The sequence below is a fragment of the Epargyreus clarus genome, unplaced genomic scaffold, assembly GCF_041222505.1.
Source record: "Epargyreus clarus isolate Ecla_fem2 unplaced genomic scaffold, WU_Ecla_fem_2.2 ptg000021l, whole genome shotgun sequence".
Taxonomy (NCBI): Eukaryota; Metazoa; Arthropoda; class Insecta; order Lepidoptera; family Hesperiidae; genus Epargyreus; species Epargyreus clarus.
Window position 1 is genome coordinate 4,991,702 of NW_027332228.1, and position 27,998 is coordinate 5,019,699.

Below are 27,998 nucleotides of genomic sequence, written 5' to 3' on the forward strand. Positions count from 1 at the left end.
ATAATTAATCATCGAATCTGTGTAACTTACACGATTTTGGACTTTCTTTTATATATTGAGGTACATTTAAATTTTGTATGTACCAAGAATGATTTTTTAAATGAAAAAATTGAAAGAATATACTCAATATAGGACCTATTAAAATGTTTACCATATAGTCAATCGTTATTTAATTAATTCGTTACAATATATACATAAATAAAACATTAAAATAATCATTTATTAATTTAAAATAAATTAAAGTATATACTAGTAAAAACTTATTTACAAAAATGAAAAACAAAAATATACAAAAATAAACATGTAGTCTAATATAATTATCCTAAAATTTTAATGTTAATCTCCTGCATATAAAAATGTTTTAGTGAATACTTTGATTAAATAGACGAATACTTAGATTTAAAACTTATACTTGGACTTAGTTTACGAGTTTTAAATGTTTACTATAAAACAAATAATATATTACGATAATATAATAATAAAATTTATAATTTTCGTATTTTTACAAATTATTATAACTTATTGTCCCATGTGTAACAGTAGCATTATAATAGAAGGTTTTGTGTCTATGTACTGCAGATTGTAGTATAGTGTCTGTATAGTGTATTTATGTTGGGATCGCGGAGCCAGCCAGAGCCAGTGTTTGCTTGTTTCGCCTCGCGCTGGATAGCTCGTACGTCGTGGACGTGAAATTGGTGTAGTGTTTATTTAGATGGATTCCCTTGCAGTAGGATATAAGCTGTCGTATTAAAAATATTTGTCATCGCGCAATACTAACCATGTTTGAGTTTATAAACTGGTTTGTGGTTCCGATCTAGTCGCAGTAGTGTAGAGTGCAACAGGCGGGTCGAGGGGTCCGTGTAAACAGTAGAACTTTACGATCACAAGATGCCTACGGATTCTGAATGCGAGTGCGATCTGGTGACGAAGGAGTGGTTGCTGGCGAAACTCCGTTCGGACGAAAGGGATACGGTGTTGATCGACTGTCGAGGGTCCAACGAGTATGCCCAGTGTCACATCCGCTCAGCAGTAAACTTCTCCATTCCGAGCATTATGCTGCGGCGGCTGGCGGCCGGCAAGATTGAGCTGGCATCCACCGTGCAGTGCAAGGAGCTGAAGGCGCGCATTGCCCAGTGCTGCTCGCGCGGGACCTTCGTGCTGTACGCCGACGGCGCCCCCCGGGACCCTGACTCCGTGCACGGCATCCTGCTCAGGAGACTCAAACAAGATGGAGTACAAGTCGTCTGCCTTGAAGGTAAATTATTCTCAACATAATTTTAATGTTTATCATGTTACATTTTTTTCGTATGATTTTGTATGTATGTATTTTATTATATATTAACTCTTACATAAAACCGTAATCAAATATAATAAATAATCTTATATCTTAATTTTAACATTGATTTATTAATTCATATATTTGATAGTGAAAATTACACAATAATTAAATGTACTTATAGACTATCTAAGCTCTGAAATATGATTAAAGTATCAAGTATTTTTATAAAGTTATTTTGTAATAAAAATACAATAAAAGCACAATACTGAATCCCTACTTACCTTATTTCATTAGTTGTAACTTATTAAGTTAATATATTTCCATCTGTATTACTTAATTTTCTTTATATGGACTGCATATCACTGGCTGACTCATAAAAACATGTGGTTAAGCCATACCCTATTCAGCAACAAGTTTATAAATTTTTCCTATAATATATGGTCATTATTATTATTAGATGTTACTTGTCTATAATGATTAGCTTCTATTTATATATATTTTATGCATATAAAATTTGGTGAAAATTGGTAAAGCCATTTTGGAGGACTACGGTAACTAACATAGTGTCACGAGAATTTATTTATATATAAGATATCTTAGCTAAACTTGCTCAAAACTGATATACATAGTTAATTAAGGACTGCAGTAAAATTGGTCCATTATTGAAAATAATGTTATCCCTTTCCATTGAGTAATAATGCGTTTTTGAGTAACAACTTACATATTTTAAACAAGAAATACTTGATATATCTTTATTGCATTAAATTAAAAATTAGTACAAAGTTACTACCAATATTTTACATTATTTATTTTATTGAAGTCTGTTTTTTAGGTAAAATTATCTGTGATTAAATACTTTAATATATCATCATACATGAATAAAAAGAAAACAAAAATAATAGAAACTTTTACGATGCCTCTTTGTAAAATAATAAAAGAAGAATGTATTCTATACATGTTGATGTTGTATTGTATTGGTATTTTTAATATAAAACCAACACAACACAATAATACTAAAGAAATCACATGTCTGTGATTTCTTTAGTATTATTAGGGGTGTCCCACTGAAGATTAATTTAATACTTGGAATTGTAATCCTTAACTACGTACATACAGACTAGACAACAATATAAAATTAATTTTTTGATATCAAAATTGCTTCAGTTTCAAAATGTATCACAGGTATATATGAAACGTCGTAAAAATAAAAGCTTGAAAGCCTTAATTTTAAATGGGTACAGCTAACCTGAAAGAAAATAGTCAACTGTGCTTACTACTTACAATAATAAAAACAGTGATAACATTTGAGTCAAAAATGAAACTCAATAAAATGAACCCGTAAAGAAATTTTATTTACTTTAGTTTTATTATGTTTTATGTTAACTTTAGCAATTCTTTTAAAAGTATTAAGAATCTTGTATAGATTCTAAATGCTAAGATGTTTTATTATAAAATAGGCTGCAATTTTTATTTTTAAAGGTATTAAATATGCCATTCTGAATTATACTCATTCAACCAAATTAGCAATTCGATGAAGTATGACGCTTATGCTGTGAATTGTGTCAACATTTTGCATAGTACTAATGTTTTAGACCATTCTCTGCATACAATTTTAATCTAAATATTTACTTACTCTTATAAATAGTTTAAAATTAGTTTATACTTAAATATTCACTATAGATTGATTAATTAACTGACATAATAATGGCATGTTCTATTCTATCTGTTTGCCATCTACAAGCTGCCATTGTCAATTTTTATTCGAAAGCTACCAAACCATATTGGAGTAGTATGGTGGATAATACTCCAGGCCTTTCCAAGATCCAGAAGTGAGACATAAAATACATTGCAGTTAATCCTACATACTATCTGAGTGCAAAGTAATTTATGTTAGGTATTATGTATATAAAAAAGTATTATCCGTTTTGTAACAACTTTATACTTATTTACGCATTACTCTTTCAAATGGCTATGAATTCCCTGAAATCATCAAAAAATAATATCACTTAAAAGTTCATAAAAATAAAACTCATTCAGTAAATTCAGTCATTACCTACGCGAGACGTAAACGCACACGTGAGTTGGTGCGCTGATTGAAAATTTCGTAACCATTCATTCTCTAAAACCTCATACATGCCGTAACATTCATTAAATAATTATTTGTTACAACTTTTTCATTCAGTCTGCATTGCCTCACACACGTGTATATTAAATGAAATATTCATGTTATAATTAACATAAATACGTACTATCAATAATCATATTTTATCAGCATAAGTCTGGGTTAATTACATTACAAACTGCACTATTGGAATAATATTAATTCGATGTAGTTGTTATTGTACATGCAATTATAATTAACCGACCGCTGATTGACGACTGTGGTAATCTTAATTAACGATAACCACAACGTTCTTACCTACGTAAGAGCTCAACGTAAAGATCGGTTATAAAACGGAATGTAAACGATAAAGTAAATTGATGACACTTTACGTAATGGTCGGAGCTTAGTGTTTGAGTATAAGGGGCTTGTAGCAAAGCCGGAGGTCGCAAGTCGAGGCATCCGCTGTTCCAAACGTGGGAGAGGAAGTCGACTACTTATTGTGCTCCTCAATGCGAGACGATAGATTATGATCACGGCGCACCGACTCGAACGCGCTCGTTTACGTTTCCGACTTGCTTCATTTTATGGTCTCAATGTGCATGATTATGTATAACTCGTAACTGGTTTCTATGAACTGGTAAATCTTGTTTGTTTAAATGGTGATTTTATGAGACTACTGAAGATTGAAATCTTTCTCAGTACCTATATTTAATTATTTTGCTATATAGTGGTAATTATAATTGCCCATTTCTGGGGTACAGGTTCTGAAACTTCTCTATTGTGTTAATAAGCCCAATCATTGCACAGATAACACAAATAGCTTAATTATAGAAACTACTATACTTCGATACGTTTATAAATCAATTTATTGCTAAATATAGAAACAAGTTGCTTGAAAGAAAATAATTACGTAACATCAGTTTAACTTATTAGCTAAGACGCGGTTTAAATAAAGATAAGATAGGTACGTATCTGTAACGAATACCGGCGATCGTTTCGAGTGGAGCATTAAATTTAACTAATGCGATCAAAGGCGACCGGAAGTCTGTATTGCCGCGGTCTTCGGCCAGCGGAAGAGTGCCGCAATTTTATTATTAATAAGTTCCCGTTTCACTCACGTCCTGCCAATTTCATTCACTCTATTGCCGCCTAATGTCAGCTACAGAACATGGTATGATATATTTAGAATTTTGGATGTAGTAGATCAAATAATTTCCGATGAAAATAACGGGAATCTAGGTAGGTACTTACCTATGACGGATGTTGTAAAACTCAATCGTCTTAAATAGATTTACAACAACATACAACATCTGTATAACTACATACATATATAATGTAAAACAAACGATTTCCTTGTCAGAAGATGAACTGTACTTATCAGAGAATGACACCTGATTGTTACGGGTTAAAAAAAGTTATTCGCAAAATATTGTGTTTATTTGCCCCAACAAGCAATTATGTCAAGTCGTCTTGCCAAAATACATAAAATATAGCGAAAGAATGTTAAAATAAACTATAACAAGATCCGGCTTCGAGAAATCATCTGGCCATTTATGTGTTGTGTCGCAAGCGCTCAATCGCAAAATGAATGGCACGTGCGTGCGAACAACAGGATGTTACCAGATCTCTGTAAGTTAGCGGATATTGCACGCATCTGGTCTGCCTTGGTACATTTCAGAGGAAGCCATACATATTAGTAAGCGATTGTGTATACTGTATACAGAGATCTAACTAAGACAGAATGCACTGACTGCTAACCGCATGGAAACAAATCCTTCACGCCCCAGTGTCAGGTTGCACATGACAGAACATGCTGCTTATTGATTAACACCATCTGGCTAGACACGACATATTGACTTTACACATTTGTCATTTATTGTTGTCGGTCATTTGGTGAAGTATCTATTAAGATTACAGTACAATATTACGATATATTTAATTATAATATCAGAATGGAGTGTTAGTACGAGTATATCTATAAAAGTTATACTTACTATAATTTATATTAATTGTCGACTCGTAACATTGGCATTGACAGTTTTTTGCTTGCTGATGTAACGCCAAATCCGCGAATTACAACTGTAGAGCTACGTTCTATTCATTGTGTTCTGATTTTATTTATACCTCGTTACGCTACGTTAACGCTTAATAAAAAATAAATTTGCCGGAAAGGTCGTATCGTGATGATTTTTGTAATGTTTCATCGGTGGATGAAATGCACGAGCGGCGGGCCGGGGTCGGGGAGCACCACGGCTGCTTTGTTCCGCTGATACGGTTATCTGTGAAATTATGTAGTACGACGGCGCCACGGCCATTATCGACTTAAATTTAAGCTTGCTTGTAAGTGGCCGAACATGTACCAGACGCTTTAAAAGTTTTTATTCTGCATTAACTAACTGTGCAATAAATTATTTTGAGGGACGTGTATTATTACTATTATATTAATTATGATGTGTTAAAATGATAATAAATTGCAATACAGTGGTTGTAAGTTGTAACCACTGATTATTCATTGTCTTTTCTCTATCTCTCGACGCATTGATTTATTTTCGTTGTTACGCTTTGTACCTATATCCAAATATTCCATTATAACGTAGCCAAATCTAATCTATGACGTCAATCTGATATATTCCGAGAAGCTATTCGAATAATATTGATCGTTTATTACCCTTTTATCACTATTGTTTCCTTAACATAAACTAAATTTAGTATCTGAAACCAATGAATAGTTATAATAAACAAAAGGAAAATTTTGGCAGGCAGTGTTTATGATATTGAGCCCTCATCATACGAGTAGATACAAAGTGTACAAACTAATGCTCACCAATATAATGTATGCTACTGTTATAATAGTTATCGCACAGTCATATAGATCGATATCAGAACAACGCCTTGTCTAGCAAGCACTTACAACAAATAAGTAATAGGATCCCGTTTCTACCTTTTAGAATGGAACCGGAACGGTAACATATTATGAGTATATTGTGCCAAATACATGACCATTGCCATTCTTAAAAGTCACATAAAAAGTCTTGATATTCGTGTAATGTCTAGATCTTTTAAAAGAGGCAAAACAAATGACACTATAAAATTAAATCGTGATGATCCCTCGGAACTTCACTGGTGGCGACCCTTTACATCTCAAATATATGCCGCACTATCTCATGTTTGGATGTGACAACCTGTATCACAACTTGACCACAATCCTTCATTTGAAGAATTTAAAAGCACAGAACCTAGAGATCATGTTTTGAATTTCTTGCAACTTGGAAGTAACTTGGCTTTCTGCGTACCCGTTATGTTATCTCGTAACATTGGCATTCATAACATATTTCAGACATTTAAAATTGCTGAAACTTCAAAGATCAAATATACTTCACTCCCACAGAACTAATTGCTAAAGTTTATGTATGTTTTACATATCGACGACGAATTAGCAATAACTCGTAACTCAAAAAACGCTACTTTAAATAAGAAGAAACGCTACTTTAAAAAGACATAGAACGTATTGCCACACTTTAATATTTTGCTCAATTTTGAGCCTAAGGACCTGGTGTCTTAAGGACGACCGGTGATACGTCATTTTAAGTCCAAATATGCAAAAATCGCTTTTTCGTAAAAAAAAATTGAGATACGAGTTATTGCTACTACATCGTCGATATATGTATTTTTTGATAATCTTTATTCGGAAAAGGGTAAAGAGTTGAAGAACACATTTTGTGAAGTATATTAAAAATTTCAATGACTATTTCGGCTTAAAAATACTTCCAACTGCTAAGAAGAGGTCTGTTAAATGTTATTAAAAATATAGAAAAAATACAAGTACTTTTTAAGACAGACTAATATTGTTTCTTTTTAACTTTTTTGACCCGTCGACGCTTCTACATTTTCTTGAAATACATGTATTAGCTTGTTATTAAAATGGAGTATGCAATTTGATGAACAACAAAACAAACCTACTCATTCGCATGATGCAATGTTCGCATTTAAGACTAAGCAAATAAACGAAGTAGGTTCTTGATAGAATTGACCTAGCTTTTAGTGTAAATATAGAGTCAATCGGAGGCCAAGCGCGGGACATATTTATATATCGCCCACCACCAGCCTTACAAATTGGCTCAAATTGTCCCAACAGGCTTGATTAGACTCCATTAAGACGACAATCATTTTATCAGACGTAAGTACTTTCGCTTCGCCAAGAAGTAAGTACCAATGTTCAAACTCTGATAACATAATAACCTGTATTCGACAAGTAAAACATTTTACACTGATAAGATGTATTCATTCAATAGATTTTATATTTAACATGTAATAAATAATATAATTATACTACTTTAACTCTCTTTGCCGAGATGGATATCATTTCAAGGTTAGACCTTCTAACGAGGGTAGCGTAATAAAATACTCAAGTACCTACTTGCTCTTTCTTCCTATCTCACTTTTAGTATACCAAATAGAAATTGCAGAGAACTTCACCAGGGGTTAAAATCAAGATTATTAACTTATATAGAGATAAAAAAGAAAGTAGTTTTGCTATCGTAGATACTAGATACCAACTGAAAATGAAAGTTCATTTTATTTATTTTTGCTATTAAAAAGTTACTCTTTTCAATATGTTAATATTTCCTTTATAAAATCTAAATTATTAGGTTTATGTTGTATTTTTAGTTCAATAATGAAAAGTGTTGCTGTAATTAACAGTGACCGGATGGTCAGCAGATTATGAGTGTTGTGTGTTGTATTAATTTTGCGAGGCGTGGGGATGCAAGTCCGCAAGGCTGTCGGTCCGTGGAAGGACGCGGGCGGGCCAAGGTCCGCCGCACCTGCCGCCCACGCCGCCCGCCCGAGCGCCGCCGCGCATTCTGACATCTCTGACACCCCCTCAATATCCTCATTTCATTGTGTATTTGATTGTTCGTCGTGTTCTGTTTGTAAAGAATGAATATCACCAAGAATGCGCCCGCAAAAAATAGTATTACGCATAACATGTTTATAGTAATGGTAATGAAATTAATAACTAGGTAAATAGTCTTGTATAAATGTGTGGTGCAATATAAAGTAGGTACATAACTACTGTGAAACATATTGATCATACTAGAATTAATAGTTTGTTTGTGGTTCACACTTTTCCGCAATTCTTTGACTCATCTAGTTCATGGAATGCCTACAGGATACAAATTCTGTGGAGGCGTACTTATATGTATTTATTTTTAGTAATCCGTTCTTTACATCGCAGATAATTTAACACAGATTTTGTTACATAACACCTCGTGGCTGCGGTTTACCGCGCAATTTCTCTGTTGGAATTTATCTATTGATGGTTTCAACGCCACGTGGTATTAATTAAAGGTTATTTTTTGCAAAAACGTTTTTTATCTCGATTGTTATACATTTTGTTTGTAAACTGGGAGACTTATTAGATTCTGTAAATGAATATTTACGAACGTAACAACGTCGTGCACCGTCAGTTTGCGGCGGTGGGCGTCAGAGTGCGAAATGGGTCGTTTGGTAAAGCGATAACATTTGTGCTGTGTGGGTGTAGCGGGCTGAAGGATTTGATTCAACCCGACTAGGGGCAAATTTAATGGGAGTCCTTGCTGACGAAGACACGAACGGGGGCGGCGGGCGAGGGGCGCGCGGGCGGGGTGCGGCCGGTACGGCGGGTTCATTGAGTGCGGCGGATGAATGGGCGAGCGATGAGTCACCGGATCGATGCTGCCCCGCTCTCCCCGCTCCGCCGCCGCGCGGCTGCGTGCTGCGCCTCCTCCGCCTGCAACTATGCCTCGGCACAATTTTTTTACATTCATCACTACAAGTAAACAGGCTGCTCCAAAGACTCTGCTACTATAAAAATGACGCCGTGAAGCTCTCGTAAAACAAAGTAATGATTAATTAACTTCACTCATTAAGAACATTTAAAATGGAGCAAATATTCAATTCTTTGCATTGTAATAAAAAGCTCATTTACATTTTTTTAATCTTTCATCTCTAATCCCTGGAGGATTTTGCTGCAGTGGTGTATGGTTGGAGTTTGTTGGTGACCGCAGTACATGTTTCAGTTTACGGGGACACGTCGCTGCTTTTCCCTAGATTTAGTCACCACATAATATTATGTACATCATCCACGAAAAGCTCGAAACTATTTTGTGTTATATATTTTAGATATTAGGATAACAAGTTGTAGTTGAAGAAGCATTTCTATTCGACGACCTTAAAGACCTTCGAACGTATGTAACGAGCACTGCCCATTTAAAGAATTATGTAGAAGCAATCTAAGCTGTAAATAAATATTGAAAGTGCAGGACAGTTGGTCAAACAATGGCTCCGTGTGAATGTATACCGAGTAGGGCGGCGCAGCGGCGGACGGGCGGAAGCAGCGTCGTGCAGCGCCGCCGGAAGCGCCGGTGTCGGCGTGGACGCGACAGTCTCATCCAGCCGCAATGAATACGTGCCACCGTTGCTAACGACCCGATTACACCCACGACGTTTCTGTACTTTTAGCTTTATGACCGACTTCCTCGCGACCGAAGGTCACGGACCATATCTTGTCCACATACGCCATAGTGACTATTAAAGAACAATAAAATTAGCTTTCATTATAGTACTTATGAGTGTACACGTGCGGCCAGTGGTTTTGAAATACAAATGAATAATCCCGTTGTGATGGCAAAGTACACTATCAAAATGGTTTTTGCATCAAATCTTTGTGTACTACATTCTTGCAATAAATAAATTTAATTTCAAATAAATTTCATTTCATTTCATTTTTCAAAATAACTTTATAGCCGTACTGTACATTGTGGTGTATGGCTAAAAAGTTATTTCTACCGGACATTAATTTCATTTTACCGGACCATTAAAAAGTAAACAAAATATGTAAAAATACAATGTAAGTACCTCTCTGAGAGCAAGTAGTTTATCAGTGAATAAAGCTAAACATAAAACATTACGAAATCGCACACACAGACACATGGTAACAGTAGTAGGCATAGTTACGCCAATTTCATAGCATGCGCCATTGTATACGGTATATTGTGAAAGGGTCTATTTCCGAGTGGGGGCCAGCGGTAACACTCAATGGGAAATATGAAAGATGAAAGGGAATATGAGAATATCAATGAGCCCAAACAAGTGTCAATGGAAGGATTTTTTATTGTTAAACCAGACTCGCAGACACTTGTATCGCGCAAGCCAGCCATAGTGTTCTTAATGATCTTAATGTAATTAGTGTGATACGGTCGAACGGTGCAAGGACAAAGTTCATAATATATGAATGTATTTTTAGTGTCTAGCTAGATAATAATAAAACTTGATATGGGAAAGATAAATTAGTTAACAAATGTTTCGCTGCATTAAAACATTTCGAATTCGTTTCTTATTGCCTAAATTATTATTATTATTAGGTAAGTATTATTATTAAAGCCCCACGAAAATTATGATTCACTATTTTAATTATTTTATAATGAACAATGATAATGCTCATCGTTAAAGCACGCAACAATAAAATAATCTTACAAGAAACCCTTTAAATGTTTGAAAATCTGGTGTTAAAGAATTCACCGGTTAAAACTGTTTACATCGACACGTATATTTATAATCCTCTGCGTTTCTCTGTTGTTGTAATCTGGAACTCTTCAACGGGAAAACGAAGATTTTAGACCAAAGCATAACATTGAGGCGTGAGGTGATATCTAAATATACCTATCAATTCGCCCAGGTTTCGATCTTTAATGTCTTATTTTTGATAAACGAACAATTCAGTAGATCTTAATGGCGAGGTCAAAACAAAATTTTCTATCTAAAGTTAAAGGTTGTACAAGGCTTTTACTTCCGTTCGTCTTAACCTCGCGTCTAATTCCAGGAAAGAGCTTTATTTCAAAACAGGCGATTTTTCTATAACTGAATATTAAAAATGACCATTATTTATTACATCTAAACGGTCAGCAACTTTATTTTTGCCCTTTAGCTATTTTCTCGTTGAAAATATTTTTATGGATCGTGTGTTGTCTCCAGGTGACTTCGCGGAGTTCCGTCGTTCGTATCCGGAGTGGTGCAGCGAGGCGGGCGCGCAGCATGTGCCGCATCTGCCGCTCATGGGACTGCGGTCAGTATTTCTAACTTTGCAAACTTTTGGACACCTTTGTTTTCTGAATTGGTATACCTTGCCATTGTTTTGTTTACAATAAGAGTATTCGTTGCTTTAATTAATCACAAAATAGGATTCAAGTAGAATAATGTCCGCTGTAATTTCGCCTCCGTGTAATTTTGTGTTAAAAGCTAGTCACTGATAGCGATGACTTTTTGTATTTTTTATAATAGTAAGAAAATAGAAACTATTGACGTAAAAGACTCATTAATTATATGACTCAATGCCGGGTGTGAATGTATTGTAGAGCTCTTGATAAATACATTCGATCGGATTACGCAATCGAGAGCCGTAATGGGATGGGCGGACTCATGCACTCGAGTATAGGTTCAAAGTGTTTATCTCCACCACAAGCAGAGCTTATGGCTACCGGAATACAGGATTTATGTGAACATGTGTTCCAGTCTTCTAAAGACGTTTATTTTATACATTTTTTAGATTAGTTCATGTTTAGAATGGCTTTGCGAGAGGGAAATAATGTTTTCCTCGAAAATAGTTCTTTAATTTAAACTCGTAATTCGTAGTTCAAGCATCTACTGTCTCTTTGCCCCACTGCTCCTTAAATTCTAACCCAAGTAATGATTTTTTTAAATTACAAAATACTAATATTATTGCGCAGATGATTGTATAATTTTCGAACTTCGTTGTCTTTACTCAAAGCAGGGAATGTTTTAGTGATCCCCGGGCAAAGATTGAAAGGTACTTGTTTTAAAGATAATTTCACTCGCTCATTAATATTTAGGTCTGTATCTTGTTAAGTAACCTTAACAAGCAGATAATATTAAGCGGATAATATTAAATTATAAAATTAATTTTATTTAAAATACTTAACAAAAATTGCTTTTATAAAGATTGCCGAGTCGATGACGTTAAATATAAATTGCGTCATCAAGTGAAAATAGCAATTTATTGTAGAGCGAAAGCCGAAGGCAAGACGCTTAATTTGTTTTACAATAGGCAGGTACCCACGTAAAGGTCGCGGCGGATGGTTGTATTGCCAAAAATAGCCGCTAACCTTAAGGTTAGCTAAATAACAAAGAAATCACTGAATGTTACGACTGTAGTACAGTTCTGGAGTAAATTGGGTTATTAAAAAGGAAATAGAGTTGGTACAAACTCCTAGAAGCTTTAAGTTCAAAGAATGTAAGTTAATATTGTAAAAGTTAGTCAAGGCAATATTGAAAGCAAACGGTCCATCCGTCCATATTTTAAGATTTGAATGGTGAACGAAACCGTCGCATTAATGACACATTGATAATAATTTTTTCACGACATAATTATGTTTAGACACGCGAAGTTAAGACCCGTCGTTGAGCATTCATCTTTTTTAATCTAGATTCAGCGTATTTAAAACGCAAACTAATAGAAAACTATGACTTCAAGAACACTCAGTTGTAGTCATTAGCAAGTATTACGGCATGCCGGCAGGCGGGCTGAACCCTGCACCTACCACTTTTTATTAATTGCGCGAACGAAGAAAGAAACCTCGCACGCGTGGGAATTCGATTTCATGCGCGTGTGACTTTTTCTTCGACCACCTTTTATCGACGGACGGCCGCCGCAGCCGGCAGCTCATTCCGGCACGACTGGATACCGGCACCGGCTTTCTCGATCAAACGGCCTTGTTGAAAAGCTCTTTAATTACTACACCGCCGTCACAAGTCCCCGCTACCGACCTCCGCTAATGAAAATAATAGTAGTTTCTGCTTAACTGGAATTACGGTTGAACGTATTAAGCTGAATCATTAAATTGACTTAATGCAGTGGAAGCCATGGAAAACTACAGGAGGGCAAAACGTTCTCATTGTTGTGGGCATACGTATAAACGTAGTATATATCATATATATGTCGGATATGCGCGAGAATTTAATGCTAATGAGCCACCCGTCTTCACTGTTTGTAAAGAAATCGGCGAGCTCGATTAGTTGAACTTTGATCAACGTGGGTTTCTTGTAAATAAGCAATCCGAATAAAACCAACCGATGGAATTCTCGGAAGGAACTCGTGTAATCAGTATTAGTCATAAATATGGTAAGAAACAGATCATGTGAATTACTTGTGTGTACAGCGATGTTATTGTGAACAATAATTAGGTACGTACATACCTACTCGTCTAGCCGTATATGTATCTAATTGATGAACGTACGTGGTAATGGGTTAGGTACCTATTTCATTCCGGCCTCACAATGATACCTCAATGTCAAATATTCCATTCATAAGCATGGAACAAACATTGTAATCGCATACTGACATCGTGTGTTCAAATATACATGCTAACTAGTACGATAGTATTTATGTTAATTTGTTTTGTACACAAGCTATACACAAGCTTAAACTTTATAAATCTAGTATTCGTAAACAGCGCGATATTTCCCTTTCAGCTGTTTTACTCATAAAAATCGTTGGTTGGTGAAGTTTTTAATGAGTGTCACACGGAGATATAAATAATATTTTGTCTTTAAACTTACTTCGTTATGAACGTGCCACACTGACGCATTGCGGCGGGCTGCGAGGGGCATTAAAAGTAGCTTGGTTAATAAACTCATTCATCATTTTTCATTCGTGACTACGTCGTGGCGACTGCACCGTCTCATTGATGTGGGCGTGCGGTGCGTGGCGCGGAGACGGTGAGCTAACCGAGTTACCGGCGTTATTGCATTAGAAACGCAGAGTTGCGCGTTCAATGGCGACCGTTCCATTCATGCACCCAACTTACTCACGGATTAGCACTGTTCTCTATCTAGCCATCTCAACTGCGAGCCTAAATCATATTTACGATTCATATCACGGTATGAAAAGTCATCAAAATTAACACGATCGCTAAGGAATAATTGTATTGACGTCACTGAAGGAAACCGTTCACTCGAGATTTTATTAAATAAAGCACCTATTGATATTCGTTCCCTCCCGCCCACGGCCAGGTTGTTTGACGACTCCCTTCCACGTTATCGTTTCTCAACTATAAATAGCAACATTCAAATTTATGGTGTAAATGTAATCACACCCACGCGGGGCTATTGCCGCGAGCGATGCCGAATATGCCGCGATTCGAGTGGGCTCGCGCTCAAATACGACTTGTTTGTATTATGATTATAATAATTATGTTAAGTTCTGTATTTGGAAAGCTCTCATTATTATATCAAATTCGTAAACTGTAAAGATAAATACGTCGTACCGTCTATAAATAGTCCGGAATAGGATAGTATTGTGTCTCATTTTACAACCGCGAATGCCCCAGAGTAGCACCTTTCAGAGGTTTTAGAACAGATGAATACTTTTTAAAACTTCACTAGGAATCCATCTCCGAAATTATAGTGATTCTACGTAATATTAGGAAGAGTAAACCTCAAAGTGCCATGAATAAACACAGCCTACGACCGAGTCACATTAGCGGTTAGCGGTAGCTAACAGTTAACCATCGTTATATTCGCATTGGGAACAGCGGCCATGACATTTCCCTGCTGTCTCGCAATTACAATTGAATGAATGGTGTTCGATCAGTTGAACGTTAGAACATCAATGAGTACATTAGTTTGGAGTATTGTAATTGTTCACCTTGAAACCGTCAATTATTTATTATTGGGTATACGGTATAAGTTACAAATACCTACCCTCTCTGTACTGATCTAAACTGCAAGCGATATCAATGCCAAACTGTAGCGCAACGATCCATAGGCGAGACACAAATAAAAATATATGTTATCCTGTGCTTTAGGATAAAAAGGCAGTTTGGTACCGTTTCCATTAGTAGGCCGGACTAACTCAAACCCAGCTGTAGGTCAATTGATGTACCTACTATGTACATTAAACAAGTCAGGTATGCTAATATTTCAGCATAAAAACCATATACTTGAAAATATCAAGGTTGCATCTTGACTTTAATATTTTATTGTACACGCACCAAAAGTAGCTAACAAATGTGTGGGCACACGCAAGAAGGTGGGGTAAATAGTTCGCTTCGATATCAGATGACATTCGACCGCCGATTATACCTGAGTGCGTAATTCGTTCTAGAGTTTGGCACGATCCTTAGTCACGCGACGTGAGTAAGACTTGGTTCTCCACTTGGGTTGAGAACTGACGTTGACGTCAACAACCTCGGACGTCATCGCTAGTGTAATAGCTGCTTCATGTTAGCGAATTTACGACATGTAGAAGGCGACACGGCGACTAAGGGGCTGCCGACAATCATAGTTGGCATAAAAAGTATGAATAAGTAGATATAATTATTATTTTACAAATCTCCGAGCGTTTGTAAACAGACAATGCGGTTTATAATAACAGTCATAGGTACAATATCCCGACGACATCATATCTAGGACAAATGGTTAACTTAATATTACTTATTATTACGGAAATACTTGGTTAATATTAAAGATTATTTATATCCGGCCTATAAAACAATTTATACTTTGGTAAATTCTTTGAACACGTCGGAACGCCTTTGGAAAAAAACAACACAAATAAATACAAAGTTGTAATTATATTTCATTTATATACAGTTCCTTGTATGTTTTAAATGCCTTTAATGATAACATGTGCCACTCAATTAACTTGTGTTGACTCTGTAGAAAACGAATCTACAGCAGTAAAGATTACTAATCGTATGTCGTAAAATAATAGATACATACATTTATATCTACTAAGGAATATAATAATACAATATAATCAGATAAAACACAAAGTTAGTTAATCATCATGATTAAGACAAAACAATTGACATCCATAGAATAGTAGACCACGTCAAATTAGAAAAAAATAACAGTCTCAGTATAATAAATGAAAATTTCCGGCCTAAATATACAATAAAATATGATAACTTAAATATGATTCTGCTTTCAGCTTTCAAAGTTTGCAAATACACAAAAGTTATGAAAATTAATATTTTTGCAGGATTTGCTGTATTTTATGGATATGTTAAGTGCACAAACCTGAATGTGTCTTCATACATAAGTGCGAGGAGTCTAGTTAAGTTGACCGGTTATAAACATAAATTATACATTTTATTATTAATCAAAATGCATTTGACTTTTAAATGAATCAAACGAGTTAAATACATACTTTACAATCATATTTGTAATATTTATATTTCATCGCGTAGTATAGTCAGTGATGGTATCAGGGTGATGAAATGCCAAGATCCTGGTGGCGAGGCGCAGGTTATCAGCGTGACGTCACGGCTGCCTGACGTCAAGGCGGCGCTCGCGTGAGTTCATTCACGAATTTATCCGTCCACGGCCACGGACGTCTCACATTATATCTGCACTCATTTATCAGCACCGGCCATCAATAAACTGATGATTCAACGAGGCGTCACGTTTAAAATTTATTTTTCTAAATTGGTGTTTCGATGAGACAACTCTTAGATTCGGCCGCGGTATCCATGACTATCATGCTCATGAATAACGAAATTAAAACAAGTATATTGTAGAGATATAGCTTTTTGATAAATATATGTTTTAAGGGAAATCGTTTTCTAGATAGATATCCGTGATTCATATCCCCGCAAACGCGGATGGGAGTCATACAGCGTAAACATGTTGAGTGTCCGTTACATTATAATTAATTCACGAGTTTTATTAGGTACAATTAACGAAAATAAAGTAATTAAAAAAGTAATATACCCAATTACGTCATTTGTATTTAATTTTAATAAATTATTCACTTGTTTAATAAGCGTTAATTACGTTAACCCCATTGTTCCGTGTGCCAGCATTGTATTGTTATCTTTGCCATTTGAACACGCATGGCGTCGGTAATAAATGTTTTAATGGTAACAGTGGATGTTTATTCAACAATTCTACTTAACTATCTCAAATTGAATACTGGGAGTTAAATTTAATCATTTTATCACTTACAAATAACTATAAAGGAAATTTTAAATACAATAAGTCGGCCTCCGGTACCATTGAGAACTAAGCTGCTATGTCGCGTATGTCTCTCCCCTAACCAAGCCCTTTAAGTTTTTTATGTATCATTGCTTTAAACCATAACACATTAGCGCTGGACATTGCTGTTACAAGGTAGATAGTGGCGTGGTGATAGTGTCTCCAGAGAACAACCACAAAGACAATTACTTTAATGCAAATTAGTAAAATTAACGTAAAACCTGCATAAATACAGTTAAACCATACTGTCTACTTTAGGTACTAGGTAAGCAGTCGTGGCGTTAAAAAATCTTATTGCGATAGGTATCTATTTATTTACACCACATTTTTTTCTCGTATACGGATCTTCTTATCTCAGCTGATTACCTGCTTACATACCTACCATACTTACCGTATATATGCTTAAAATATTGTATTAAATTACAGAGCAACATCTTAATTACGACGTAGCAAAAAAACACCGGGCGAGCGCTTAGCCTCGATCTTGATATCCTTGATACACTCCACTGTTTTTGTGGAAGGCTGGTGTGCAAATTAATTCAAGGCCGAATTTCATTCACAATTCGCAAACTCGCAACAACAACACTGTCATGGTGATTTGGTGACGCGTATACTTATCTTATCAGTGTTTGTTCGGATTTCGAAAATTTAAAACGATCACATGACTTTGTTTTTTTTGACGGGTCCTTTAAACCCGTTTGACGTCTGAATAACGTTAAGTACGTTAAGTAAACGTCTGGTTGTTACAACAACGTCTTGTCGGAGTTCTTTAAGTGTATTCGTCATTAAACCATCTAAATCTACCAATCTTTAAACAGTGAGAAGTCCAGCAACGTTATCTACAGAGGGGAAAATAAAAAAAAAATAAGAAGACCAATAAGTATAAACTTGTATTTCCGGCATGTCTTCCACAGTAGCTTTATTATCAAACCGGCTCAGGGATATTAGATATTTCACTATCATCATATCGATTCGATCATATTCGATCAAGTTTACTTAATTTACGTCTATCTTTGTCAACAAAAAAGTATTGAACAACATTAAATATGGCGTGGTTTGAGTAATATCATTCTAAGTTTAGAATAAATATCATAATTATAAGCTTCAAACTAATTACTTTCATAATATTATAAATGAACGCCAGAGTCGTCGCTTCGTCCGGTCAGTTAATTTGTTCCCCGAGCGAGTCGGCTCGTTACAATCCTGACAGGACAGGATGAGAGCGTCGAGTGTTGGGAGCCGGGCAGTAAGTGAGGCATTAAAAAAGCGTCCCTTGCAGGCGGTCATTGGCAGCGGGCGGGTCGGGCCGCATTCCTGTGCGCCGGCGCACCGCACGCAACCGCACGCCCACACGCACCGCTCCATAAGCCTACATGGTATAAGCCGGCCGGATTGCGACGCACCTTTCTCGCGCCCACCGCGACCGGTTCCCTCGTCCTCCTAATGCGAACGGCTTTAAAAGGCAACGGACACCCGCACATAGGACTCGTTCATTAATAACACGACCGGCCGTGTCACGGCTTCCGGCGGCAGCGCCGTGCTTGCCGCCATTCAAATACAAATTGGATTCGCACGAAACCGTCAACATTTCGTTGAGTACACTGCTTCGATAGTAGGAGCTAATTTCATAGGTTGCGATTTTCTTTCGTGGTAGCCGACGGTTTCGTAGGTACCCGTAGGCGTAAGCGTGCGGTGAGAATGTGGCACGAGATGTCACGTGGAGTCACCCACATTAAAATCGAAGTTGTCATTATCTGATCGGCGAGGCCGGCTGGCGGCGCGTGGGCGAGCCGGCCGGCGTGCCGCGTCCATTCAGGGAGCGCGCCCACGCGCCGCCTCCGCTCCGCTGCCTACGGTGCCTGGCCGCCTGGCCGGTGTGCGTACCGACCCCGCCGTCCACGCTGCGTAATTATTACCTTGATGACCGCTCACGTGATATTCCTAAATTAGCCTTTGAGCCTCGCGCTAAAGGGAATTTCCCAATAAAAATAGGAGCACGTTATTACAAGCCAAACCCACAGTTTAATTTGAAGTTAGAGGCAGTGGGCGGTATCGCAAATTGACCTGAACTTTTTTGACTTGTAGTATCTACCTACGTAGGCGTAGGTACAGAGATAAGAAGGCTATTTTAAATCAAAGTAACACGTACTGTGATTCATTTTGATTATTACTTTACTAAATAAGTAAATATTTAGTAGGTATATATTGTATTGTTCGGTAGTTATATGAATGGTAGGTAGCGCGCATAGCTCCACAGTTTGTGTATATCTTAACTGATATGCAAAGTTGAACAACAACGAGAGCGGTCGGAAGTTAGATGGGTTAGCACTGGACGCACAATTTCATGCGCGCTTCCACGCTTCGGAAGGCACATTAAGCCGTCTATTCCGGTTGTTATTTTAAAACACCAATCTTTAAATCTCGTCGGAGTTATAGGCGATTTGGAATCATCCGACTTTAATTTAATTATTTTTATTTGGAAACCATACAACATAATATAACTCTTATAGGTTATAAGATTAGGGCACATATCAGTAATGTTTCCACTTATGTCTTATTATTTAAAATATTGGTAAAAGTGTCATGGAGCAAAGCAAAGATAAAAGATTATACATTTTAAATGTGCGATACAGTAAGCCGAATCAGGGTAAAAATCCATCACATGGGTTGACTGTTTAAAAAAAACCATTCCTACCTCCTGCACCAATACGCATTCAAGCAGTGTTAAGGAGAAGGTACGCTCTAGAACTCTCCTCCGGTGTAGCGAGAGTCCCATGCCTGTAAATGGGACATAAAAAAACATGAAAAGTTATATAGTCATAACATTGTCGTCCGTGGACATCCGTGGCAAACTCCAATTAGGGCTGTTGCCGTAATAAATAATAGTTTAAAAAAAAACAAAAATCTAGAAAATAAATCAATATTGTGTGCTTGATATTTTAAATGTTACAATGATTCTATTGGCAATTATCTATGAGAGAATAGTTATGTACCGCAGTAAAATGATTTTTACTTTGAATTGAATTATTATTTTAATAACTTAAATTTTCATTATGATTGATTGATTTATTTTCTAGTTTTTAGTTCGATTAACAAAAAACACGTGTTTTTTTTTTAGTTTTTTTTTAACACGCTTTTATTAGCTTGCGTTGTATGTATGTATGTAACTACGTAACGGAATCTTTGAACCCGATTTGTATCCACTTGGAACGTTCAGTTTAGTTTAAAAATCTTAAATTGGCCTCAAAATATTAATGACAAATTGACATTGTATGTAATAATTTGCTACGGGATATAATAATAATATTAATAGCAATGTACACATAATAATATTGTGATTGAATTGAATACGAACAGCGACATGATTATAATGAAAATTCTACTTATCTTATTTATTATTTTGAAATTGGGCTGACTTATATTATGTTTCAATTAAATTCAATTATATAATCTTCTTTATAAATAATTATATGAATATTTGTATGTCATGATAATATGACTAGGATATAATGGAACTGTCAGTAATATGTAAACCATCTTGTTGTACCTATATCTAATAACAAATTAACAATTTGATTTGATTTGATTTGAAAAACCGATGACAATACACGATTTTAATAATTATGTACCATTGTTCTTATCAACATCCTCAGGATTAACGATTTTCGAGGCGAGATTTACAATACGCTTTTATGATAAAATCAACTAAAAATATGAAATAATTTTCAATCTAGGAGTCAATTACGGAACAGTAAATAGTATAATTGTGGAAAAAGTGTGGGGCGCTTTTCGAAAACTGATAAATGGAGCACCCCACGCTTTTTTCACAATTATACTAATTACTGTTCCGTAATTGATTCCTAGATATTTTATACTTTTTAGTTGATCTTATCATAAAAGCGTGTTTTTTAGTTTTTTAAACTATTTTTTTTTACTTTTATTTATTTTTTAGTCTGTGACTAACTCATAAATTAGGAAATTAATTAATATAATAAGGATAATGGGAAACTGTTATCAAATTATTACATTGTCATCGGTCCTTGATACGTGTGATACTTTTGATACGTAATTTATCAAGCTTCTAGAAACGGGTGAAAATTGGCTCAAAGATTTCGTTACATACATACATAGATAGATACAACCAAAGCTAATAAAATCGTGTTAAAATATTACAGAAAATTTATAAAGCAACGAGTAACGTCCTATTTATTGCAAATCTCCTAAAACTGTTGATTGAAGCGGTGGTGACGGCGGCGATGTGAGAAATATTTGATTGGCGTCATTCGGTGGCGTACTCGACTAATTTGATTGTTTTCAAAACGGCATATTGAATGGCGTCGAGACGATGGAGGGCGAATTCGGAAAAGTATAGCGTGGGAGTAGACGCGTTGGCGTCGCGCGGGGAATGCGGGGGCGTTGGAGTAAGGACGCGGCGCTGTGTGGGCGGCCATTGATCCGCGGGGGCAGGTGAATGGTGAGCCGAGGCCTCCACCCCCATTGAGCAGCCCGCGATCGATCGCCGCCCGGGCCGCCAGCCTTCGCGCCGCTGCCACCACCCCACACCGGCGCCTTTCCGCATTTCGCTTGCAATTTTTACATACAACCGCTGAAAGGTGTTAGTGGCACGATATGATGTAATCGAGCCCTAGATTATCGTGGGAGGCGGTTATTTTATCGCGCTTTTAGGTCAGATTATTATCATTACACTGGAATTAGTTGACGAGGGCCACACTGGCATATACAAATACCTAGTATAATGTAACTAAATTATAAAATATCAACATGTAGACCATGCTTTGTCGATACATTATTTATAAATTTGGAACACACGAATATTCAAGTAGAATTCACACGCCTTAAAGCATTTTTGGATGTGTCAATTTAACTACGCTTCACCCTTCACTACTCCTTAGTTAGTTATTCAATTTCTTTGCAATCTAGTACTTGTTTAATGTTTGGCTAAATATTGCTTGATGCAAATAATAAACTTACAGGGTACCTCATAAAGTTCTAAATGTTTGTTTTAAAATGTATGGTGACAAGGTGGCAACTACTCATTTTCCTATGCCATATAATATTTCAGGTCGCTGCGTATATCTGGTTCGGGGAGCGAGGACGCGCTCTCTTCGGGCTCGTCGTCGGAGTGCGAGGACACGCACATCCACGTGCAGCAGGACTTCCCCATCGAGATCCTGCCCAACCTCTACCTCGGCAACTCCACTAACAGCGGGGACTGCGACGCGCTCGCCAGGCATAACATTAAGGTAGTAGAAACATTAAATATGTAATATGAAATCTGAAAGTAGTAGAACCCTACGTGATTCGATTCCAAAGGTACAACCACCACACCTATTTCGACCTAATCTCAAGTGTCGAGAACCGCAGTCTTTGTAGTTTGAAGGAACAAACACTTATATGAGGCATTTCGGCGGCAGTGATTACTTTCACATCAGGAACACTACGCGCTCACTTCTAAAATGGTAGATTTATACATACGCTCTCATACTCACAAAAGCGTGAGGCGCACAATAAGTACTTATCTTGGAATTATGATATTTTTTTGCTATGGAGTTAATTCACTCAACAATAGTCAGTTTAAAGTAGATGATTTAATTGGTTATTGTTGATTTTACTGCTACTCGTATTGCCAAGTATTACGATTTACGATGTATGTCAAACATCACTTTACATTGACTTCGACTGTCTTATTGTCGTGGTAGGTCACATCATAAAATTTAAAATATTAAATGTTCAAAGCAGGTTGGTATATTAACCTTACTATCACTGAATGTGAAATAATATTTATACAGCTCTGTACACACAAAAACTTCACGGACAGAAGGTTTGAAACCGTTGAAAGATATAAAATTTTTCAATAAAATTCACTACAAAGGTCACGACTTTATTATACAAGTTTATCTGAACCTTTTTTTTTAAAAGAAATACGCGAATTATTGAACTTAATTCAATTCCGCATAAATTACGTTGTTACGAACTTACAATGTCAATAATTAAAATAAAATCACTTATGATATTTTTATTTAGTAAATATTTCTTTAAATTATTTTTTTAGCCAGCATCTTAAAATCCTGTCATACAGTCATACATTAGAAATATATCTTTTGGAAATACTATGAAACACAATATACATCTACATTTTCTTTTCACTTGGGACTATCGCCATAAAATAACGTTCACGGCTCTTGAAAATGAGGAGATGTTGTGGTTACATATCCGTTCAAAATTAATTATTTATTAATCCCAATGACAATTTTCAGTACGTGTTGAACGTGACGCCGGACCTACCGAACACGTTCGAGGCGGAGGGCTGCGGCATCAACTACCTGAAGATCCCCATCGCCGACCATTGGAGCCAGAACCTCGCCGTGCATTTTCCGCAGGCGATACGTTTCATTGGTTTGTCCCCTTCGATATCGATGAGTTTATTACCAACATCTTCAATCAAATCAAAATCGTAATGTGTATATCTCTGAATTATACATTTGTTTGTTTCAGTATATACATAATACGTCAAACACCCAATATATTATATGACAAGTCACCTTCGTCGTTTGTACTTCGATGCGTAACGTGCATTGCAATGTCACCTACAAGTAACTCATAAATGATGCATACATAATAATATATCTACTTAAAACTAACACTGACTGAAGAACCACATATAACTAAAACTGTTGAGTTTAAGTCGATAAAATTTTGGATAGGATTTATCAATGAGATATTGAGGAAGTTCCTCTCTTGAACTATGACTGGTTAAATTTGTTATAAATCAAGTTAGAGGCATAGTTTTATTAATTTTAAAATAAAAAATATTATTTTATAAATCAATTATGTCATTTCTATCATTACATAGAATACCACATAAATAAATGTTTAATACGATAAACTTTTTGGACAGTACTTATTAGTCTCACAGATGTGACGAGATGCGATGGTGCATACTTCAATTAAAGTTAATTGTAGCACTTATGAGTTGTAACGTTCGCTTGATATAAAAGGTGGCGCCTCTGTCAATTAAGTTCTCTATTTTGTTGCTTTATGTATAATACTGTTCAGAATGAATATAATCCGTAATTTATTTATGAAAGAACTTAGTCTTTGTCAAGTGTACTGTAATATGTATTTTTCTAAGCCAGCGCTTCATCATTATCTGTTTTCTTTTCTTTTTATACATCTTAAAACATCATCATCATCAACCCTTTACTGTCCCACTGCTGGGCTCGGGTCGCCTCTCATAATGAGAAGGATTAGGCCATCGTCCACCGTGCTGGCCAAGTGCATATTGGTAGACTTCACATACATTTGAGTTTTTTTTTATAAATCTCTCAGGTATGCAGGTTTCCTCACAATGTTTTCTTTCATCGTTTAGCAAGTGATAATTAATATCTAATACGTAACATAACTTTGATAAATCAGAGGTGCGTGCCTGGGATTTTAATCTCGGGCCCCTCGATCGAGAGGCCGTTTCTTAACCACTAGGCTATCACTGCTATCTTAAAATTTAGTGAAATCGAATCGAGTTAGAATTAACACAGTCGGTGGTATCCGTGTCGCAGAGGAGGCGATGTCGGCGCAGTGCGGCGTGCTGGTGCACTGCGTGGCGGGCGTGTCGCGCTCCGTGACCGTGACGCTGGCCTACCTCATGCAGCGGCACCGGCTCAGCCTGCGCGACGCCTTCGAGCTGGTGCGCTCGCGCAAGACCGACATCGCGCCCAACTTCCACTTCATGCGGCAGCTGCACTCGTTCGAGCGCGACCTGGGCCTGCACGAGCACAGCGCCAGCCTGAGTAAGGTCCGCAGCACGTCCCCGTCCCCCCCCGCTCCCCGCCTCGCGCGCTGGCCGCCGCTGACGCTGTGTGTGTGCAGGTGCTGGAGCAGCTGGGCGGGCGTGAGGCGCGCGCGGCGGCGGCGTGCGGCTGCGCGGCGGCGGCGGGCGTGTCGCCGGACTCGGGCATCGAGTTCGACCGCTGGAGCGCCGCGCGCGACACGCCGCAATGACAGTTCTTCGCGCCGGCCCCCGCCCCGGACGCTTTCGTACCTAAGGTGTAATTCGTTTAATAGCACGTTCCGAGTATAGTCGTTCACGCACGCTGCGAACCGTTTCACCCTCTTAATAAACTTTAGATAGACACGTTAGCGACGCACTCGCGACGACGCGGACGGGGAGTCCGTTTAGTGCCACGGTCGTACGGTTATTGTAGTTTTAAGCGAGATGGATTGTTAGCGTATAGAGAGATGTACTTTATGAACTATTTGTTAAGTCAATTTTTATAAGTTTGATATATAGACGTAATATATATTTAGGGCGATGGATACGCGACTTGAAATGCATTCCCGAATATTCTTCCACTACGTTATGCATTTTGTATCCATTGGAATTTATTTACAAAACATTATTAAAATATCCATTTCTATACTAATGGACAGTCCGTCATTGTTTTTTCCTCCGTGAGGACTGTATAGTACTTTATGGTCGGCTCTGCCGATATTAATCGTATATCAAAGATGAAATCGAATTTTTATATTAGTATATATTAATAATTATTTTACTTATGAAATATTTCATTAACCGGGTGTAACATTAATATTTGTTGCGAAGAAAATAAATTTATATTATTCTATATAAAATTACATATAGCTATTTCTAAACACAGAGGGCTTCTGATAATTCTTCCATTATTGTTGATGTTTATCTGTGTATGAATGAATTTGTGTGGGCGTACGTGAAAGAAAAACAGATAAATATAGCACTAAATAGTGTAATGTGTTAAATAATTTTCACATGAAAATATTTACATTTTTTTACAATTATATACTTACTACTGTTGTGTAGATGACGTGTCCCAAGGTGAATGAATGAGTGGTGCGTTGTAGGTTCGAATGTAACGACTCACGAACAAAGCACAAGTTCATTGTGTTTATATTTTTATGTCCCGCGGACGTCGGATAGTTTTATATAGTGCCAAAATGAAAATATGATGCGTATATTTGAGTATTACATACAATTTATGTTGTAGAAAAATGCGGTGGTTGCACACTCGACCCTTCAACGCACCGGACAGTAAACTTGTATATACAAATTAAGTTATAATCAAATTCGCATTTTTTTAAAGATGACTTAAGATAATATTTATAGCGACTATAGAATTTAAAATAAATATTACTGTTTATTTTTTTATCAATCTTCTGTAATCTCTGTCTTGTAATGAAATAGCGGCACCGACAGCGACCACGTACTTTATACGGTAGGGTCCACTAACGGTGTATTTATTTACCGAAAAAAATATTTAAAAATAATGTCTTGCTAGTAAATGAGTATTTTTGTATCAATTATATGAAGTGACCTACAGTTATACAGTTTGTTACATTCAAGACACGGACAGCCTGCTCCATCCGACGCCAGTAACAACGTGATATCTTTGTTTTATGCTTCCATTGACGGTTTTATAGTTTGACTGCTGTTATATCATAACTATCAATTATATTTTTCTATGTAGCCGAAATGAGTTTCATCACCAAACGTCTTAAGTGTGTAAATAAAACAAGCTTTAATGGTAAGTATGTTATGAAAATAATGTAGAAAATTGTTACAAATTGTAAATTTGTTATAGGTTAAGACTTCATTGAAAATCAGCTTCCTAAAACAATCGATGCCAACATTTATTGTAGCTATTGTATAAATACTGTCGACGTGCATAACTGACCCTTCAATAAGTGTGTTCAAAACTGTCTGAACTTTCACTAATTAGGTTTATTCTGTTTTAATAATGTTGATTTCTCCCATTGGTAATGTTAATTTTTAAAACATTTGTTGCACTATGTACTCAAGTTTTATATTTGTAGATTAATATAACGTTTATAAAGTAGTGCACAAAGTCACCAATTGCCGAGCTCCGAACTGCGCCGCCGCGGCCGCTGGATCACAATTATGACATAATGTTCTTATACCTGTGTACATATGATTCTAACAATTCTGTTTATGTAACATAATTATTAAATGTGAATTGATGATGTTGATATAACACTTAAGATATATTTTAGTGCTTTTTCTTAGGCGTGCTATCGGTATACGTCTCTTGTCCGAACACTTAGAGAAAATCGATAAATCGCCTGCACAATTATAAGAAAATTTGCGATTTTCGTTGTCAATGGATAAGTGGAACTATGTTCGATGGCATAAATGAGAAATGGGGCACAGTAATTTTAACCTCAAAACAAAATATAAACACTGTTAAATTATTTTGTGTTTTTATTATAACCCCTTTTTACCCGACTGCCAAGGAAGGGTTATTTACAAAATGTACCACATAGTTCATTAGGCTCTTTAAGGAAATAATATGGTTGATCCCGCAGTATACAAATATTACTCGTGACGGACATCGTACATCGGACCACCGGCCGTACCCCTGGTTGGTACGGTCGGTCGGTCCGCATCGGGCCTTTGGGCAAGAACACAGTTGCTAACCCTTCTGAACTAAAAAGTAGTAGTTAAAATGTTCATAGAAGAAAAATATAAATATGTGTCTGTGAAAATAAGGTCAGAACCAATCAATCTGTGAA

General features: G+C 36.6%; 1 protein-coding gene across 2 annotated transcripts; it reads left to right on the forward strand.

Annotated features, from left to right (window-relative positions):
• The first annotated feature begins 596 nt into the window (after window positions 1–596).
• Window positions 597–27,677, forward strand: LOC140750662 (dual specificity protein phosphatase Mpk3). Of its 2 annotated transcripts, none has more exons than XM_073084339.1 (6): window positions 597–1,255; window positions 11,397–11,487; window positions 22,501–22,681; window positions 23,696–23,834; window positions 24,995–25,230; window positions 25,305–27,677. In XM_073084339.1, the coding sequence occupies exons 1-6, from the start codon at window positions 889–891 to the stop codon at window positions 25,434–25,436; spliced, it is 1,146 nt and encodes a 381-aa protein (XP_072940440.1). In that variant the 5' UTR covers window positions 597–888; the 3' UTR covers window positions 25,437–27,677. The 2 variants fall into 2 exon arrangements, with proteins under 2 accessions (XP_072940440.1, XP_072940441.1); XM_073084340.1 differs by having other exon boundaries at window positions 24,995–25,225; window positions 25,305–25,468.
• The last annotated feature ends 321 nt before the right edge of the window (window positions 27,678–27,998 follow it).